This window comes from Callorhinchus milii, unplaced genomic scaffold (assembly GCF_018977255.1).
Source record: "Callorhinchus milii isolate IMCB2004 unplaced genomic scaffold, IMCB_Cmil_1.0 Scaffold3, whole genome shotgun sequence".
NCBI classification, from domain to species: Eukaryota; Metazoa; Chordata; class Chondrichthyes; order Chimaeriformes; family Callorhinchidae; genus Callorhinchus; species Callorhinchus milii.
The window spans coordinates 56394192-56414114 of NW_024704744.1; the positions used below are offsets into that span (position 1 = coordinate 56394192).

Genomic DNA, 19923 nt, shown 5'->3' on the forward strand with positions numbered 1-19923 from the left:
CTTACGCTGCAACAGCTATAAAATCTATTAACCTTTTGCCCACAAGGTATTTACTTGAGCAGAAAAAGCCACTCACTTGAACTGCAACATTTTGTTTGTTTTGTTTGCTGAGGGCCAAAGGAGCTCAGAGTCGTGCATTTCATTTTAATCAAGACATGCCAATTAATTTCAAGGGTCTGGGCATGAGTACACATTTTCAAACAATAAAAAACTACATCTTAAAGGTCAACAACATTGTCTTTGACTATGAAAAAAAAGATGAATAGGAGATCAGTCTGTGCAAAAATATTAAGGCTGTTCAAAAATACACAAAGATTATGTTCCCAGTTACCAGGAACGTTGACCTTTTTTTTAAAAAAATGCATTTTGCCATGTTTATGCATACTAGAGAATTGGCAGTAACAACTCTACCAAAAAACTGAACTTAAAATAAAAAGAAACACAATGCTCAAACTGTACTACAGTTCAGAATGAAGGGCAAAGGGTTTGCTGTCTAAATTAATCCAATGCAGCCCAATGTAGCTGATATCATCCGAGTGCCATTTTGGCAACCATGTGGCCCATCTCTGCAAAGCTGTGAATTGCTAGTAAATACTTTTATTCAGGCTCTGTCTTAAAGAGAGAGCATATCCCTGTGAAATAAGTGGGGGTCTCCTTGGAGCTGAACTGTCACCAAGGTGACATGCCTGCAACAGAATGGCGGAATCGAGCCAGCCCTCTGTTGCGGTCTTGGTAATCCAGTTCTCAAGACAGGCAGGTCCACAGTATATCAGTTCCCTGCTGATGACAGCACAGCCAACCTGGCACATCGGCAGAACTTGGAAAGGAAGACCAGTCACTGGGGGTAGGGAGTCATCCCACTCAGCTTCTGTTAACCCTGCAAGCCAAAGCCTGGACAGGTAGGATGGTCTTAGCTGGACAAGCAGTGAGAAAGGTTGCCAGAAAGCAACGTACACCCAATACTTTGTGGAATTAGGTAAGCAGAATGCGTTCCTCCAGGGAGAGACTGCACATTCCATTCCAACAATCTCTCTCTGGAATTTCGATGTGAAGGTGGGAAATCTCAGCTTGGTTTGGATACTCTTAAGCATGGTGATGGATTTCCGCAAGGGTCAAAAAAAAAAAATCCTGAGCAATCCAGACCAGATCTCCTTCCATTGATTGACCTTACCTGAAGTTTAACAGGCTCAGGGAGTTTCATCTGTAGTAGCCCCTTGTTGGGAACCTGTTCACCTTTGGCTTCTTCATCTCCCACTTCACTCTTCAGTTCACCTTTGCAGGCTTCTTTTTCAACTGTCGTGCTCTCTTCTGCCTCGATCTCCTCAGCAAACACACGGGCTTCAATCAACTGCAAAATATGCTTCAGATCCTCGTTGCTGAAGATGCCCATTATAAGCAGTGTGTAAAAGAGTTTGATGAGAGGGACGAAGAGGAACTCAGTGGAGCCGCCCACGGGGTCTCGAACATGGAGGCTGCCTTCCTGTACGGCCTCAGTCAGCATTTCAATTGTTTTGGCCTTCAAGATGTCCAAAGGGAACTCAGGGCTGTGGTGAAAGCACTCACTGTTGATGGTGACAAAGCTGGTTGAAGAAAACTGCATCCTAGGCCTTAGAGAGGTAGTGAGGCCTATGCCCGGGACGGAGTGAGTTCGATTGCCGTCCGGGAACAAAGTGATACTCTTGGTCTCGTCCGTCATGGGAACAATGAATTCATTGTTCATCATCAGCCTGGCGGTGGCGTAGGTGCTAAGATGGGTATCGATGAGTAAATCGTAATAACCCGTTCGGAGCAAGCCAGGCATGTATTTGTTCTCTATCGCATACATCAGCTGAGACTCGTCCACATGGCTGCAGAGGGCATGTGCTACCCGGTTGTTACCCAGAGCACAGACCGCAGAATACAGTCGCAAGGTGTGGTAGTGAAACTTCAGCAGCTCCTCATATTCCGTGAGCTCCAGGATATCCACAGACCTAGTGATCACGAAGAATCAAAGCAGAGTTGAGCTGCTTACATTAACAACAACATAAACATTTTCAAAAAAAAGCTACAATGGAGTGAAAGAGATCAGAATGTGGGCCAAGATTTTCTCTTTACACCCAAGGCAGAACGACTTCTGGTTCAGAAGCTGTGGATTCAACCCCCACCTCGGGACATGAGCTCACAGTCCAGGTTGGCACTCTAATGCAATACTTGGGGGAGCATTGCATTGTTGGAGGTGATGTTGTTTAAATGTTTATTCTCCCAATGAGAAAGGTGCTACATAAATATAAATTTGGTGATGGTATTGAGTGATTGAGCCAACAAGGTACCATCTGCCTATTAAGTTGGAGTCCTGTAGCTCAGTGGTTAGAGCACTCGCCTTGGAAAGCGAGAGACCTGGGTTCAATTCCCAGCAGGCTGAAATGTTGGGCAAGTTTTCTTATTCCACACGCCTCTGTTTACCCAGCAATAAGTAGGAACCAGTTGTTAGTCGATTAGCGGATTACTTTTCCGGGGATAATAATCCCTTAAAAAAAAATAATTTGGTCACTCAATCCACAACTCTTTGTGGGTTACTGCTGTGCGCAATTGGCTGCCGCATTTCGCCCACAAAATATACAGCCAATTCACTTTACAGTATATTCTGTGAAGCACTTTGAGACGTCTAAAAGATGTGAAAAGCACAATATCAAATGCAAGGATTATTATTATTCAAGTGGATGTTAAAGATCATGTCACAATTTCAAAGAAACCAAGTTCTCTCGCTGTCCGAGTCAATGCTGCCTCCTCACCTAAAATTTTCTTTTAAATACCGTAAATAAACAAATAATTGCCAATCCTCTCATTGCTGTTTGTGGGACGCTGCTAATCCAGATTAACCACTGTGTTCTTTGCTCAGAAATGTCAAGGTGTAAACATATTTCTACTTTTGGTAGAAAAATCATCGACATTAGACACTGACAGGTCAGGCTGGGCAGGCAGAATAAATGTCCCTCTGCTCCTCCACAGTGTGTCTTGCTTCAATGCAGTATTAGAGCATCCCCTAGTGCATCAATGTGCTCTTCTGTTTCTACATTTATCATCCTGGACTTTTCTCAAACAGAATTAGTCCTACATTACAGGGAATTATGTGTTGTAGTTTTGTTTGAACAAAGAATTGGCTGAGGTTGCCTGAACTGCTGGCAAAGCCTGGAGACTTCCAGACCGTCAGTGAGCCAAATTGCCAGTTCTTAAGCAGAATGGAGGGGGGGTTGTGAAAAGCCAGTTTGCTTATCTATTATGCTCACTCCTGCAATGAGGAATTGTTGCCTGTGGCAACTTTTTTGCATTAAGTGTGATAGATGTCTCCTGCAGAAACTTTAGATAATGCTAAAAAGTAATTGAAGGGGAGGTTGAAAAAACTATGCGTCACATAGAGGTTGGCCAGAATGTGGAATTCTCTGCCACAAACTGTTGTTGAGTTCTTAAACTATTTTAAAGAAAGTCAGGCAGATGCTTGAGAAGGAAGAACATGTTTTTGGGAGTAGCCGCAGAGTGAAATTAAATTGGTGGCGTGTGTGGAGAAAAAACATCAGCACAGACGTGTTGGGCCTCGACCCTATCACCCCCATCCTTACCCAACTCCACTGGCTTCCCATCACACAGAGGATACAGTTCAAGATCCTGGTCCTCACCTTCAAAGCCCTCCACGGTCTTGCTCCCTCCTACCATTCTGTTCGCTCCCTCCACTCAACGGGCTCCGGCCTGCTTCACATCCCCCGCCTCACTCGCCCCACTATCGGCGGGCGGGCCTTCCGCCACTCTGCACCCACCCTCTGGAACTCCATCCCGCAGTCCCTCCACCTCATCCCCTCCCTTGCGAATTTCAAGACCCATCCCAAGACCCTCCTCTTCGACCGTGCTTTCGATCTCCTTGCTTCTCCCCCTGCTCAGGTCCGTAACTCCTCCCGACGTGAAAGGCGCTTTACAAATGTAATTTTGTTCTTGTTGTTGCTTCTGTGCCTGCAATAGTGTATGATTTTATGGGTGCAGTTCATGATAGTTTGCAGCAGTGAATCGATATAGATTGCTGCTGTTGGCAGGTATTTGAACACTAACTAACCTGTTCTCCTCAGGAATGTGCAGAGCCATAAACTTTAATGGATCGGCACATTGCACCTGCCAACCGTGGCGGTCACTCACACGCTTGACATCCACCTTTAAGAACTTGTTTGGTACCCTGCTCCAGAGCACGGGGGCGAGGTGTTGAACGTGGAGTCGAGGCGGACACTGTGGGATTGGGTTTCTGCGTTCACTTTTGAACAGTCCTGCTGAGAGAGGCATTACATTCTGAAAAGAAATGAAACATACTCAAGATGTAGTGAAACCTGGTTACAGTATAATGTTTTACCATAAAAATATTTTTGGAATGAAAAAGGCTGCTTATTCCAATCCTATTCCAATTAGTCACAACATTGGTTTGGATGAAGAAAGTTCTTCAGCCCATTTGATCTCATCCTGCCACCTGCCATCACAGAATCTAGCTGTTTTCCAAATGAGTCCAGTGTCCTGGCCTCAACCACCCATCCTCGCAATCTGGTCCAATTGTTAATTACCCTCTTGGTAAAGAACACCTTCCTGGTGTCTGTACCCAAATTGCACTTTGCAACTCTAAACGTATGTCCTCTTGTTATACTGACTTGCTGCATCCTAAAGCATTTTTCTGTTTTTTTTTCAATCACTCTACAAGGTCTTCTCCAAGTGGAGTTCTGCAGCTCAGTGGTTAGAGCACTCGCTTTGCAAGCGAGAGACCTGAGTTCAATTCCAGGCAGGGCGAAACCTTGGGCAAGTTTCCTTACTCCACACGCCTAATAATCCCTTCAAAACCAAAACCAATAATAAATTGGTCATTTTCAATCTACGACTGTTTGTGGGACATTGCTGTGGGCAATTGGCTGCCGCGTTCGCCCACAAATATACAGTCAATTCACTTTACAGTGTGTTCTGTGAAGCGCTTTGGGACGTCCTCCCGACGTGAAAAGCGCTATATCAAATGCAAGGATTATTATTATTAAGTCATCCTCTCTTGAGATTGAAAGCCTTCAGATGTCTCCTGATGTAATACAACTCATCTTAAGTGACATTGTATCAGCTAGAACCTGTTGGAATTATTGCACACGTCACCTTCAGATAACTACAACTATCAGAAACAAAAACAGAAGTCGCTGAGAACACTCAGCATCTATGCAGAAAGGAAACCGAGTCAATATTGTGGGTCCACAACCCTTCATCAGAACTATCAGAACCTGTTACACAGACGGGTGGGATGGCCCCTTTTAGGAAGCTTGTTATTTGTTACCGAGAAGTGAAAAGTCAAAGAAAGGCAGATTGGGTTGGAGGATGGGGAAAAAGAATTTTACAAATAAAGAGAAAACATTTTTTCCACAAACAGTAAAATAATCTATAAACTATTAGCGATTTGCCTAAAGCTTTGAACATTAAAACATTGAGGACTGATAAACATCAAGGTGTTCCTCGTTTCCAAAACCTGCAAAGTACTAGTTAAGGTTGATACATTGATTAGGTAAGGTTGTAACCTTGTTTCTTTGTAAATTTGGTTCAGGCCAGAAGAGTGTAGATAATCTTAGACAATCAGACTTGTGGGAGGATTGTTTGAAAATGCAAAGCCAGTGTTACCACCAGATGGTGCTCAATTTAACTCAATATTCCTCATGTCAGATACCATGTTAAATTGGCTAGTAAATCAAAACAATGATTTGCTGTATGATGTCAATGAACATTATACTTAATCCCATTTCAAAATGTATTGCAAGACTTATCATTAGTAATATTAACACAAGTGTCATGCAAATGAACCACATGACAACTGTTCAATGGTAGGGCACTGCTGGAACGCATTTCAAAAGACAAAATATATTGATCAGAAACATCTACTCTGAAAACTCAACAATCCACAATGTTGATTGACTGGAAATTGCTGTGGAATTCACCAGGCTAGGCTGGAAGCAACTTTTCTATGCTTTCGATTACATTACTGGATTGCTGTTCCTCACCAATCTGGCGCCTCGATTCCTGCTACAACTGAACATCAAAATAGCTTAGAAGGAAAATAATCCTGGAGCTGGAAGAACTCTGAAACTGGAAATAATTAATCTGGCAGTAACGTAAGCAAGGGGTTTGGACAATGCTGTAAACTTTTGGAGAGATGTCAAGCCTAAATTCTCTCCAGGTTATTTTTGTAACATTCACACCTAATTTACGGAGTTTCTTAATGGGATTCTGTCCGAGTCAGGTATAAAAGAATCTTGATACCTAGAAATACATTGAACTGTACTTCCTGCAGACTCGCAGGAATACAAATAGAATTTCTTAATAATAAATATCACAAATTAGATTCTATTTATTTTTAATTTTACAGTTTGGATCAGTTTTGACTATTTTGTGCCGACATGAGCTGGTTGCACGGATATACAGTCAGTATGTTCTGTGCAATTTCATGATCTCTGTGAGAATTTCACATGTATTGAGAACTAATTTTCAGAGATTACAAAGAATTGTGTTTGCCCTTCGCCCTTTCTCTGCTGGCCTCCTCTTGCTGGGGTGCAGTTGCACAGGTACTGATTGCCCTTCAGTACCCTGTCCAATGGACCATTGGTCACATGTGAGTCTCAGCAGTAATTGCTCGCTGACCCCATCCACACCATGGACGCCATCCACACCTGGCTGCCTCACAAATACAATACCAGTAGAGGATGCTACAGAGGGCCCAAATAGCAGGAATTCTGCTGCTTTCCCCCTCCCTAAACTTGGTATTCCCACGCAGCCCACTCCCCCTTTCCTGGCCTTTTCCCTTTACTGAATAAACTGCATGAAAAACATCTCCCTTTGCTCCGAAGGTGAAACACAGACTTGCAAGTCACTTGTTTGAGCTATGAAGCAAATAGCGAACTCCACAAGCATGTCCGGTCTTACCTTAATCCTCCCCAGTTCAAACTGGAACACATTGGGGCTTGTGGCCTGTGCAAACACTGCTGCAAACAGTCTGGTGCTCGGTTCCACCTGAACCCAAAGTAAACATCACATAAGTGCCAAGGGTCAGTTTGGTTACTTTTGAATCCAGTCGCCAAGTAAGGCGATTGATCTACATTTGCTGGAGGTTCACTCTGAGTTCTGAGTTAACTAAAAAACAGTTTCAACCCTCGTGTTCACCTACAAAAACACAAAGTCACTGCCCTTTGCAGTATAACCCATAAGAATTTTGAGACGTCCTCCTAACATGAAAGGCGCCATATCAAGTGTAAGGATTATTATTGTGTTGCACATGGTGTTATAGTGGTTTGTTGATCTTAATCACAGCACTCAAGCAAATACTCAAATTACATTGCAAAGAGATCACATTTTGTAATTCTATTTTCCAAACAATCCTAACTAGAATTGTAAATTCCTGGAGAGCTGCAGATAATGGATAACCCTGAGTAATTTAGAGCACAGTGGTTAGGGGACTGGCTCACTGCCTCTACCTGCTTCACTTGATCGTGTCCTTAATTATAGGCTTCAAAGTAATTCATAACCCAAAAACTTCTTCCAACACAGCCCATTCCCACCTCCTCTGAATAAATGCAGTGAACACATCTACACTGCAGTTGTGTGGGTAAAGTGATGCCTGCTGACAGCTCAAATTCTCAGTTGTAATACTAACCAACTTAAACATAAAAAAGAATCTTAACGATTTAACGCCAACACATTTTCTGTCAAATGTTCTATTTCCTCCTCCCCCACCCCAAATAAAATAAAAACCTGTTGTGTTGAACAAAAATTGATTGCATTTCCCTCTTTCCCGCCCCCGGCCAGGCAGAATAACAACCTGGAGCTTGGCTTGCACTCTGCAGATGTACTAGATAGCTTCCCACATAAAAATAATTCAGCTCATTAAAATCAGAGGAAGAAAGATTTCTTGTGTTTCATTTATTAGCCATATTTCACAGAACCAGAAGACATGTATGATTTTGGTCTGTGAGCAAAATATTGACTTTTATCATACTTTAAGTCAAGCAACTTCCCTTTCAAGCCATCAGAGAAGAGATCTTTGTCTAATGTGTTCCAGTTGGATTTAAACCAGATCCCAGAAGTTAAAGGGCAGTGGATGACTCCCTCCAGTTCTCTGACCAAGCAGTTGGTGATGATTAAAATATTTGAACCAGAGATAAAGATGTCAAACTATGATACCACAGCCTGGAGATGACTTTGTGCTGTGTGGAGCAGGATACACTGTAAACTGTAGTGGCCGTCAATTTTACAGGAAGCCGTAATTTAGTGAGACATATAGTTCAGTGCAGATCTATCTCGCACCACTGGGATGGTAGTAGCTGTAATGTGAATCCTTAATATGAATTTTAAAAAAATCGGTCATTTGAGGCAGTACCAGATAAATGGCCACAATGTTTGTCAATTGTTGTAAAAAAATAACTGGTTCATCAAAGTCCATCAGGGAAGGAAATCTGCCATTCTTACATGATCCGACCTACATCTCCACACTAGGTGGTTGACTTAATGGCAACTGGAGAGGGACAGTAAATTCTGGCGCTCTGGTCTCCCAAGGTGAATTAAAAATTAATGAGTCTCTTACTATCCCCTCCAATTCCTCACATAGTGATATGTGTAAAAGCATCCCCAAATCCCAGATGTATCTCGGCCAACCCTCTGTAACGCTGAATCAGATACTGATTTCAGTTTCAACTTCCCTAAAGTTTGCATACAAGCTGGCTTTCCTCCAGAGGGTCAACCGGTGACAAACCCGTGATTTGCTACCTAGAAATCCTTTTGGAAATCTCCCAAATTGGACCTAATATGAGTTCTTAGACTCCCCGTGGCTGTCTGGGGAGGTGTGGAGAGAAGTAAATGTGCTTTGCTATCAGTAAGAGAAATCAAATTAGTTTGCGTGTGACACTGCTCATTGACCTCTCTCTCTCTCGCTCATCCAATCATTGGGAGAGGTCTAGAAGCAGATTCTCTGCTCATCTTTTCGGTCAGAAATTGACGTGTAAAGCTGTGGCCAAAATAAAATTGAAGTTGACGAACTAACAAAACAAAAAGAAACACCATGGGAATAAAAGTGCTTTTGGTTGCTGACGTACCTGATAATAGGTGTTTAATTCCTTGCCATTGGCGGTGAAAGTCAGAAGGCCACTGGCTGTATCCACCAGGCAGCCAATCTCCAGCCCATTGTTGTTGCGCCCTTGTCCAGGGCTGGTGCTCTCTCCTGCCCACACCATGTAGCAGTTACTGCGTTTGATGCTGAATTCAAAGAATTATTCATAACAGAAAATTCATCAGATCTCCAATGTAAGACAAACCAAAACCTAGAGTTAAACCAGTGCTAGCTTTGAGGATCTGACGTCCCTGGTTGACAAAAAGCTCAAGGGAGCAGGCGATGAATCAATCGTGGTCATCCATGTGGGAAGAAATAACAGATAGAAGTAGACCAGAAGACCTACATGCTAAACTCAGGGCAGGGGCAGACCAATGTGTGGCTAAGGCATGTGTGGAGGGAATCAGGTTTCAGGTTCCTCAGACAGTGGGACACCTTTTGGAATAGGGGGCACTTATACAGACCACATGGGTTCCACCTGAACAAAAAGAGGTGGGGGGGTGGAGGTGGTGACAGGCAGGATAGATAGTTTGGTAAGGGAGTGTTTACTGTCTGTAACTTGAAAGTCTTTAAAAACGCAAGTTCTAAACCTGAATCGCCTAGCAAATTCTTATATTCTTTAATCTAAAATGCAGCTCCTCTGAGACTAATCACCTCCTCGTCTGTGGCGGTAAAGTATTTTATAATGCTTGTCCACTTTCGAGATCCATAGATTTGACCCATCTTTTTTATGTTATATGCATCTGTTAGCTACAAGGATTATTAACATTACTTTAACAAGAATGGAAATAAAAACAAGTCAGATTATAAATAATGTGTGATTTCATTCAGTCTCTCCTCGCTCCCTCCTCCTTCCCAACTTTTTCTCCCCGTTTAGGTTTCCATCCCTCAAACACTGCAACATGTTCCTCAACTCACACGGCAACCAGACAACCTGTTCCCAAATTTGTTGCTGCTGCTGTGGCCCTGGCTGCCAGGAGGCAAGTGTATTAGTCTGTTGATTTTTCTTGGACAAGAGGCCATTCTACAGTACAATGCAGTGGAGCAATGAAACTTGATGGTTTCCGTATCCTACCTTTCATGGACTTTGCCTTTCTCATCTCCAAGGGTCACAGTCACGGTGCGCACTTTTTCAAGCTCATAGGCAGTGTCATACTGGTGAAAGTCAGAGGTAATCCAACCGACCCAAACATTCGTTGGCTCTTGGCCAGGAAATATTCTTACAGAATAATAATACTGAAAAAGAACAAAGAAGGTTTATCAGCAGGGGGATGCTGGTGATGAGATTCATAAAGTAACAACAACGAGCTTTTATCTATCACCCTTCACATAGGCTAACGTCTCTGAGTGCTGTACAGTGGTGGGGTTGAACGCTGAGCATGGGTGAAGTGGGAGGGGGCCATGGGGTAGTCAAAGAGGTAAGTTTTCAAGTAGGTTTTGAAGATAAAGATAACTCACTGCTCTCAGTTATAAACACAAGTCTTCACTTCTTGCAGTTCTAAGCATAGGTAAGGAAGCAAAAAAAAATGCAAAGGTGACCTCTCGCAACAACCCACTCGCTGCACTCACTCTTCTCCACAGCACCCTCTCTACCACACTTGACGTCCTTGCCTCCTCACCTCCCGAAGTGCCTCCTATTCCCGATCCTCACCCTGGTTCACCAGCCACCTCCGCTCGCTTAAGGGCCAGGTGCGGGCTGGCGAACGCACTTGGCTTAAATCCGGCCTAACGGTCCACCGCCACATCTGGCTGGACCTCATCAAGACCTACCACTCCACTCTCACCTCAGCCAAATCATCCCTCTATTCCAGGTTAATCCTGCAGGCGAAGGGCAACCCCAGGCTCCTGTTCTCCACCACTAACCAGCTCCTCCGCCCTCCCTGATACGCCTCGCAGATACTTTCCTCTGACTCTCACTGCAAAAAAATGCTGGACTTCCTTGAGTCCAAAATCGAGGGAATACGCTCAGCTGCCACTGCCCCCCCAACTTCCACCCCCTCCCTACCCCCACCCCACACAATTACTCATCCCTCCTTCAACACCTTCGAACCTGTCACCACCTCCTCTGTCTTCAACACGGTAACCTCCATGAAGCCCACCACTTGACTCCATCCCCACCCCTCTCCTTAAATCCCAGCTACACCTCCTTGCCCCTCTACTCGCCGACATCATTAACCTCTCCCTGTCATCTGGCACTGTTCCTTCCCCCCTCAAAACAGCCATTATCACCCCTACCCTGAAGAAACCTTCCCTCGACCCATCACAGCTATCCAGCTACCGGTCCATCTCAAATCTCCCCTTCCTTTCCAAGGTCCTTGAGAGAGCTGTTGCCTCCCAGCTTTGCTCTTTCCTCTCCTCTCACTCTCTCCATGAACCCCTCCAATTGGGTTTCCGTGCTGCCCACAGCACAGAAACTGCTCTGGTCAAGGTAACAAATGACATTCTGACCATGTGTGACCAGGGATCCCTCTGCCTCCTCGTCTTCCTTGACCTCTCCACTGCCTTTGACACCTTTGCCAACTCTGGGTGATTACGGGATCTCCCTTCTCATTGGCCTTCTCAACTCTTCCCTTCACAAGCTTCAGATCATCCAAAACTCTGCAGCTTGTGTACTCGCACGCACCAGGCTCCGTGACCCCATCACTCCCACCCTCGCCCAACTCCACTGGCTCCCCATCCCCCAGAGGGTCGAGTTGAAGATCCTCATCCTCACCTTCATGGCCTTGCCCCCTCCTACCTCTCTAACCTGCTGACTCCCTACCAATCTGCCCGCTCCCTCCATTCAGTGGGCTCCAGCCTGCTCCATGTCTCCTGCCCGACCCACCCTACCATCGGTTGCCGGGCTTTCAGCCCCTTTGCCCCACACTCTGTAACACAGTCCCTTCGCCTCACTTCCTCCCTTTCCTCCTTCAAGGCCAGTCTCAAGACCCTTCTCTTCGACCGTGCCTTTGGTCTCCCTCCCACCTCTCTGCCTTCCCTCACCCCTACCCCAGGCTCGGGCTCTGACACCTGACTGTTCAGCACTTTGGGACGTCCTCCCGACATGAAAGGCTCTCTCTAAATGTAATTTTGTTGTCGTTGTATTGCACATTCTCCCACATCTGGTATTGTGGATCTGAGTACAACTCAGACTGGAGGAAAATCCAATTACGTTTGACTGTTACAAAGCCAATGGGAAAACTGTTATGACTATGTCCAACCAGTCAAGCAGGTAAACACAGGCTCTGTCATAAAATGGCCCCAATATGAGGATTCATGCTTCATCTGACTAACCGAGATCAAGAGTTAAGAATCTCGTAAATAAAACCAGACAATGCTAGAAATACTTAGCTGGCCTGTCAGCTGCAAAAATTGAGCAATTTCACAATTTCTCAGTTACAGACTGATCTGCCGTGCATTTGATTTTTCTTGGGTTAGAGGCCTTCATTCTGTGAGTCCTCCTCACCCACTCCCCATATTTCCACACTCTACAGTACAATGCATTGGTTTACTGATACACTACACCTCCTTTCTCGCACTGTTTGTCTTCACTGGAGAGTTCCAGTATTTACAGTTTTTACTTTGTATTTCCATGGAAACTTCTGCTGCAGCCCAAGAGGAGAAGGGGCGAGTGTAGATTTTAAGAATAGGAATAGTTCACAGAAGAAAAGATTCAGAGTGTTTTCTGGTTAATGCCCAGATAAAGAGCAACTAAATTGCTCTCCCAGGAAAAGCAATACCCTAATCGATTTATCAACTAAATGTTGCAGGCATATGTGGCCAACTCCCTTACCTTTTTGAAAAGCACAATGGAATCTTCAACATCCAATTGAATAGATAACACCTTTGATTTAACATCTCTTCCAAAGGATGACATTACCAACAGTGCAACTTTTCCCCAGCACTGCATTGGTGTGTGAGCCTCGACAAGCTCAGAATTCTCCACTCCCCACCCCTTGAGGTGGGTTGATTTAAAACGATAACTCATTGTTTTATCATTCAACAGTTTCCTCTGCCAGTCAAAATTAGGAAAATTCTAAGTACAATTTTATCTCCAATTATCTTATATACGGTTTATATCACAACTTGCTCTGTCATTTTCAGCATAGTTGCACAGATCACAACATATACAGGCTACCATGTCAATGAATAAACTGTGTAAATCAATTGTAATATTAGTATTTGAGAAACTGAACTGCATCCATTAACTTCCTGTGCAGGTTAAGTAATGTTCTGAACAAAATCCAGGACCCATTTAGTAAAATAATAAAAATAATCCTTGCATTTGATACTTTGCTTTATCATATCATCTAAAAAAAAGGACCATAATCAATTGGATGTGAAGATTATTTTCCATTTGAACATTTGAAAGGCACAAGTTACAATCAACTCAACAAAATCCAAAACACAACCTGAAACTTCTAAATGAATTTAAATGGTTCAAACACAATCCTCGAATCTCAATAAACTTACAGTGTTTGTCTGCATCAGGAAGTCATAATCGTCCCGGTCATCGGCCAATACCTCCTCCGTCAGGCGTGTCGAGGAATGAGTCAAGTTGTAATCTGGTTTTGTCCTTCTTAACATAAACCTGAAATGGAGCATTTGATCAGTGTGTCAAAACATTTATTTTGAATTACATTATATGCCGATTCCATCTAATGAAAAAGCATAAGCCTTTCAATACTGTACACCACATCATACCGATAACAAGAGAAGTTGAAGTACAGGTTACATTATGAGTAAATAAATAGCCACCTTCATACCAGTGCTTCTTTTGCATAATGGTTTGTAATGCTACCTTCCAAATAGTGTACATATGAGTACATATATATAATAAATAATAATAATCCTTGCATTTGATATCGCGCTTTTCACGTCTTCTAGACTTCTCAAAGCGCTTCACAGAATATGCTGTAAAGTGAATTGACTGCATATTTATGGGTGAAACCTGGCAGCCAATTGCGCATAGCAATGTCCCACAAACAGACGTGGATTGAAAATGACCAATTTATTACTGTTTTTGTTTTTGTAATTATTATTAGGCTTGTGGAGTAAGGAAACTTGCCCAAGATTTCGCCCTGCCTGGAATTGAACTCAGGTGTCTTGCTTGCAAAGCGAGTGCTCTAACCATTGAGCTACAGGACTCCATATATAGCATCTTTCGTGTAGGAAAATAAAAATAATAATAATCCTTGCATTCGATATAGCGCTTTACGTCTTCAAGTCGCCTCAAAGCGCTTCACTGTAAAGTGAATTGACTATATTTTGTGGGCGTCCAATTGTGCACAGCAGCGTCCCACAAATAGTCTTGGATTGAGTGACCAATTTTTTTTGTTATTACCCCCGGAAAAGAGATCCGGCAATCGGCTAACAACCGGGTTCCTACTTACTGCTAGGTAAACAGAGGTGTGTCGAGTAAAGAAACTTGCCTAACATTTCACCCTGCCAGGAATTGAATCCAGGATTCAATTCCCAGAACGCTTCACAATGATGGAGTCTGATGCCAAGCAAAGGAGAAGGATTAGGGAGAGGTAACCATTGGCATGGTCAAAGAGGTAGGTTTTAAGGTTATATTTAAAAACAGATGGAGAGTGTATCAGATGGAATGGTAGAATGAGGAAGTTCCAGACCTTAGGGGCTTAGTAACTGAATTAAATAATGCGTGTGTATATAATGCAAAAAGGTGTGCGTGAATATATATGTAAATGTTTGTACATACGTAATGTATATACATATACATTCAATGCTCCAAGATGTTACGTTACGTGAAGGCCACTATATAATTGCAAGTTCTGGCCAGACTCCACTGGCTCCCCATCACCAAACGGATCGACTTCAAGATCCTCACACTCTGACTTCAGACATGAGGCTCAAACCTGAGATATCAATGGATGGAGATCAACAAATGTAAACTCCTGATATGACCACCTGAGCTCACTCACCTCTGCTTTAGGCGAGAAGGCTTTTCCTGGTTATAATCCTTGTGGTTGTTGAACTCTGCTTTGGCACCTTCTTTTTCTTTCTCTTTTTCCACAGTGGCCGAGGCAAGATGTCCATGTGCTGTTTTCAGGAGAACCTCAAAGTCAGAGTCGGCATCGAAGTCTTCCAGCTCATTTTTCTGTGGAAGAATATTGGTGTTTGCCAGACCACCAATGGGCATTTTGGAGAACACCTCAGCACATTCAATAGGCATACTTAGCCGGTAGAAAACAATGTCTGTGTTGCTGTTTTGAGATCCGAATGACCTTTGTGTAGCCCTCAAGCATGGGGAGCTATCAGCAGTCCCATCTATTCTTGTCACCTGAGGCAGGAAAGGCAAAGAAGGTTAGCAACATCATAAGACTGATTTGGATGAAATCAGTCTTGTGATCTCTTCATCCCATTCGATCTCATCCTTCCAGAACACCCACCTCTGTCCCTCCGCCACAGTATCAAGCTACTTCGTAAATGAGCTAAGTATCCTGGCTCAACCATTTTTCTTAGCAAATCTCTAATTTTAGTACTGTAATCAAAAGGCATACAGAAAACTGTATCTACACACAAAATATAATTTAAAACTTGTCAGAATGATTGTGCAGTGAAGCCAAAATGTCTGGTTTTAAGAAGGCAGCATTCGCCAACAACAATAGCTTGTGGCAATAAAACATAAGCTTTTTCTTAACTGTGTCATTCATCAGCAATGGACACACATTTCATTTAAGATGTCTCAGTTGGTAGCACTTGCCTCTGAGTCAGTCAGTTGTGGGTTCAAGGGCTGTGTCAGAGCTTTGAACTCATGTTCTCGGGTGACACTCCAGTGCTGTTACATTATTAGTGAGTCTACCCTTCAGATGAGATATTAAACCAGGATAATTTCGGGTTGCTTGGATAGATCAAATAACACTACCCAAAGTGAGAAGGGAATGTTTCCTGCCCAATAATCCCAAAGTAAATTAGTCATTTATTTCATGGCTGCTTGTGGAACACTGCTGTCATGCTTGCCTTCAAATACATAGTCATTTCATTTTACAGCAATTACCTGTGAAGCACTTTGATATAGTTCAACATCATAGATACTGTTATTGTTATAAAATGTATTGTAACCCAAGAGTGCAAACTAAAGCATATTACTAAATGAAGTTCTCTAAAAGTGCACCAAATGAAAGACAGCAATTGGCCAACAATTTACAGAATATCGGAATCAAGTCCACCCTCTGTGGGGGTCTCAGATATACAGTTTCTGAGCTAGGCAGGCCTGCAGGACTCCAGGGCACTGCTTATGACAGCACAGCCACCGTGGCTTATTGTAAGAACTTGGCAGGATAAACTAGTCATTGGGATTCTTCTTACTTAACTACTGTTAAGGCAAAGCCCTAACAGGTAGGATTGACCTTGCTGAAAAAGCAGCAGGATAACTTGCCTGAATCATAGCTATTCTACAACACACTGTAAATCTAATCACAAGGATGAACTCTGCAATAGATTACCGTCTCTCTTTGATCATCTGCTTTATCTTTCTTTTCAATAATAGTAAAGAAATAAACTGATAATCACAGTGACTGGATATGTCTGACACTGACTCACGGGAAGGCCATTCTTAAACAAATCCACTTCGAAGGTGCACTAACAGCAGAATGGACAGGTGCAACGTACATTTGGTTACAGACAAAACCCGATATTTCTGATCGTCTACAAATCCAGGTTGTTACTCATGCATTTTCACCCAACGTGTCCAATTTGGACACTCTTCATTCCACAGGTACAGTTAGAATCTTAGCTGTTCATTGGACACCTTTGTGACGAATAATACAGTTGTGCAGGAATAATCAATTTGCTCTGACTGGAATCTACTGGATAATCCAAAGAGCAGGCACACATTTCGTCAGCTTGACTTTTTGTCATCTTTTCAATGGACATCATTACTTTACGTGCAAAAAACTTTGGTAGGCACCAAACACTCAAATAACTTGGTACCCAACAAAGAGAAAGATGCAATTTGTTTTGAAACTTTTCATTGTTTCCCATGTCCAGAAAATCATGGATCAATGGTGTCAACTATTCTGGTATTTCCCATTTCCCGTTATCAAAAGACATGCTTATTTCAAGTGAACAGAACCGGGGATACTGTCCTGCCTACCTCAATGTGCTCATGGTTTGGTGGCACAGGTAAAAACTGAGGCAGTCGCTTGCTGAACCACATTGTAATGTCCCTGTTCATGTTCACAGCAAAAGGCTCATAGCCTTCTTGTAATCCACAAATGGTGAAGTATTTCAATGTGCCAACCTCCTTTCCGAAATTCATCCTGCCAACTTGAGACACTCCGAACGTACAGACCGGAATAAAGCCTGTGGAGAAAAACAGAGAAAATGGCATTACAATACTATAACATTCTAGATCATGCAAGATGTCATATTTTTGCCGACACACATCAAATGCAAATGAACAACAACAACCTGGATTTATATAGCGCCCTCTATGCCGGACGGCGTCGCAGAGCGCTTTACAGTTTCGGATCCCGGGACCGAGCCAGGGGGAGGGGAGGGAAGGTGACCAAAGGCACGGTTGAAAAGAAAGGTCTTCAACAAAGACGTAAAAATGGGAAGAGATGGAGCGAGACGAAGGGAGTGAGGAAGACAGTTCCAGAGCCTCGGGGAATAGTGGCTGAAGGCACGGCCGCCGAGGGTGGAGCGGAGGACTCGGGGGATGAGGAGGAGGCCAGACCCGGAGGAACGAAGGCAACGGTTACTGTTTTGAGGAGAGAGGAGGTCAGAGAGGTAGGGGGGTGCAGAGGAGTGCAGGGACTTGAATACGAGGGTGAGGATCTTGAAGTCAATCCTCACTGGGATAGGCAGCCAGTGCAGTCTGGCAAGGACTGGGGTGATCAGGGAGCGGAGTTTTGTGCGGGTGAGGATGCGGACGGCAGAGTTCTGATGAACATTTTGACGTCTCGTCAAAACAGCTCATACAGGGGGAGAAATTCCACCTGGATCTACCATTAAAATAATTTGCAGAAAGCAGCATCCGAATTAAGGTTTTATTTAAGACACTGATAATTTCTGGTTGCTCTGAAAGGCTGAGAAAAGAGTAGATCAAGGACCAGTGAAATATCTACCCTATAATTTTGCATATGCAAGTCATTGCACCATCTTGCTCATTCATGTCCCCACAGCTCCCAAACACTGTGAAAGCATCAATATGAGATATTACAAAATATTGAATAGATACATATATTTGCACTGCAATGACAATAACCATACAATTTGCCGTGATTTTACAAACCAAAGAAAATGGACTGGATCGAAATTTGCCTGCAAAGCAGTGTAACTCAAACTACGGAACATGCAAATATAAGGATTTGCTGAGCACCTAATGAAAGAAAGCATTAACCGTTTTAGGTTGGAAAAGAGTGAATTGAATAGCGTTACAGATTGAACAGGAAATATTTTTAATTTGAAAATCAATGGGGAGACATACCACCTGGGTCTATTCTGTTAATGTATTGTTTTGGAGAGTGCAGTATTTGACAAATTGTTGAATTCAGTTTTAAAGTTGAAATTGTTTTTCTGTAGTTCTTAAAAGAACGTACAAAAAGTGTTGTATTTTTTAAAAATATCTGTATTTAAGAATTCGTAAAATTTTAGGCGCTCTGAAATAATAATCCTTGCATTTCTCTGCACTCTCAAGTACTTTAAAATAACACAATATGTGGATGTAATATCAGTAAGGAAACTGACCTCAATAGTGTATTGGGCAGGTCAGAAAGATAAGCTATTGGAAGGCAGGTGACTCATGTTTCAGCTGATCTGAAATTTGCATATCCATCAAAACTAAAAGGTGATGCTTATTCCTTTGCAAATGTAAACACTTAAACTCCTATACTTAGGTTGAAACCACCAAGCCCTGATATACACCATCAAAGACTGTAGATGATTGCTCCTCGCAGACCCCCAGGAACAAATCTGTGTGCACCCAGGTCTCCAAGTCTCGCGTGTTCCTCACAGCCTTTCTTTTCTACATTAAACAATGTCTTAAAACTACTGTGGTATTGTGCAACTCCAGGGGCAGATATGTGCCAAGTGCTCTGCTAATCACTAAAATGAAAGAAATTTTATTGTTCAATGTGGCAAAGAGGTATTAAGATGCTTTATCAAATGCAAGGATTATAATAATATTACAGTAATAAAGATACCCTAATGGCAGGAATAGCTTTATTACTGTTATATTGAGCATATACGACTAAAATTAAGTACTTAGATACAAGTTCAATCAAACTATTCATACAACATTAAAAAGTTTCCATTATTTATTAACCACTTTCCATTAGTTAATAAATAGTTTGCTCATCCATAGTATTCCAAAGTTCAGAATAATTTTTTTCTTTAAAAGGTTATTTTTATAGTGTGGGGTTAACAAATCTTGCATCAAACACACTCCAAATGTTTGGAGTAGCAATAATAGTGCACTGTTACAAGATCACAGTATAGTTGCTGAAAACTTTGACAGATGGCAAAGTGAGCTTCTTCTTCTCCCATGGGACTGTCAGCTCTCTGAAGGTTAATGAATTAAAGCACCTTACATCTGTATGACAGAATTAAACTACCACATAGAGCTGCAAGCCTATAGGAGGATAGCATATCCTGCACTTTCTCTCTGTGTGACCTGCCCACTTCAACCAATATTCTTGTGCACCTCAAGGCTTTGCAGCTTCAAGTGTCGAAACTTACAATATTTTCTTAAATTAGTCTTCACAAATTATACATTGATGATTCAGTCATAATGCAGTCTATTCATGCTTGGATTGAGTTGGCTGCTGGGATATAGTTATATTTTCATT

The 19923-nt window shown here is 42.7% G+C and overlaps 1 protein-coding gene and 1 non-coding gene across 2 annotated transcripts in view; one reads left to right on the top strand and one right to left on the bottom strand.

The window, feature by feature from the left end:
* Positions 1–19923, bottom strand: part of ryr2a (ryanodine receptor 2a (cardiac)) — a 373023-nt gene that overhangs the window by 115941 nt on the left and 237159 nt on the right. Inside the window, 8 exon segments of the mRNA XM_042333111.1 lie at positions 1172–1970; positions 4082–4308; positions 6952–7038; positions 9114–9273; positions 10203–10363; positions 13580–13697; positions 15052–15410; positions 17226–17434. Coding sequence (XP_042189045.1) covers positions 1172–1970; positions 4082–4308; positions 6952–7038; positions 9114–9273; positions 10203–10363; positions 13580–13697; positions 15052–15410; positions 17226–17434 — 2120 coding nt within the window.
* On the top strand, positions 2329–2401 carry trnap-ugg. The gene has a single exon. It is a non-coding gene; the product is annotated as a tRNA-Pro (tRNA).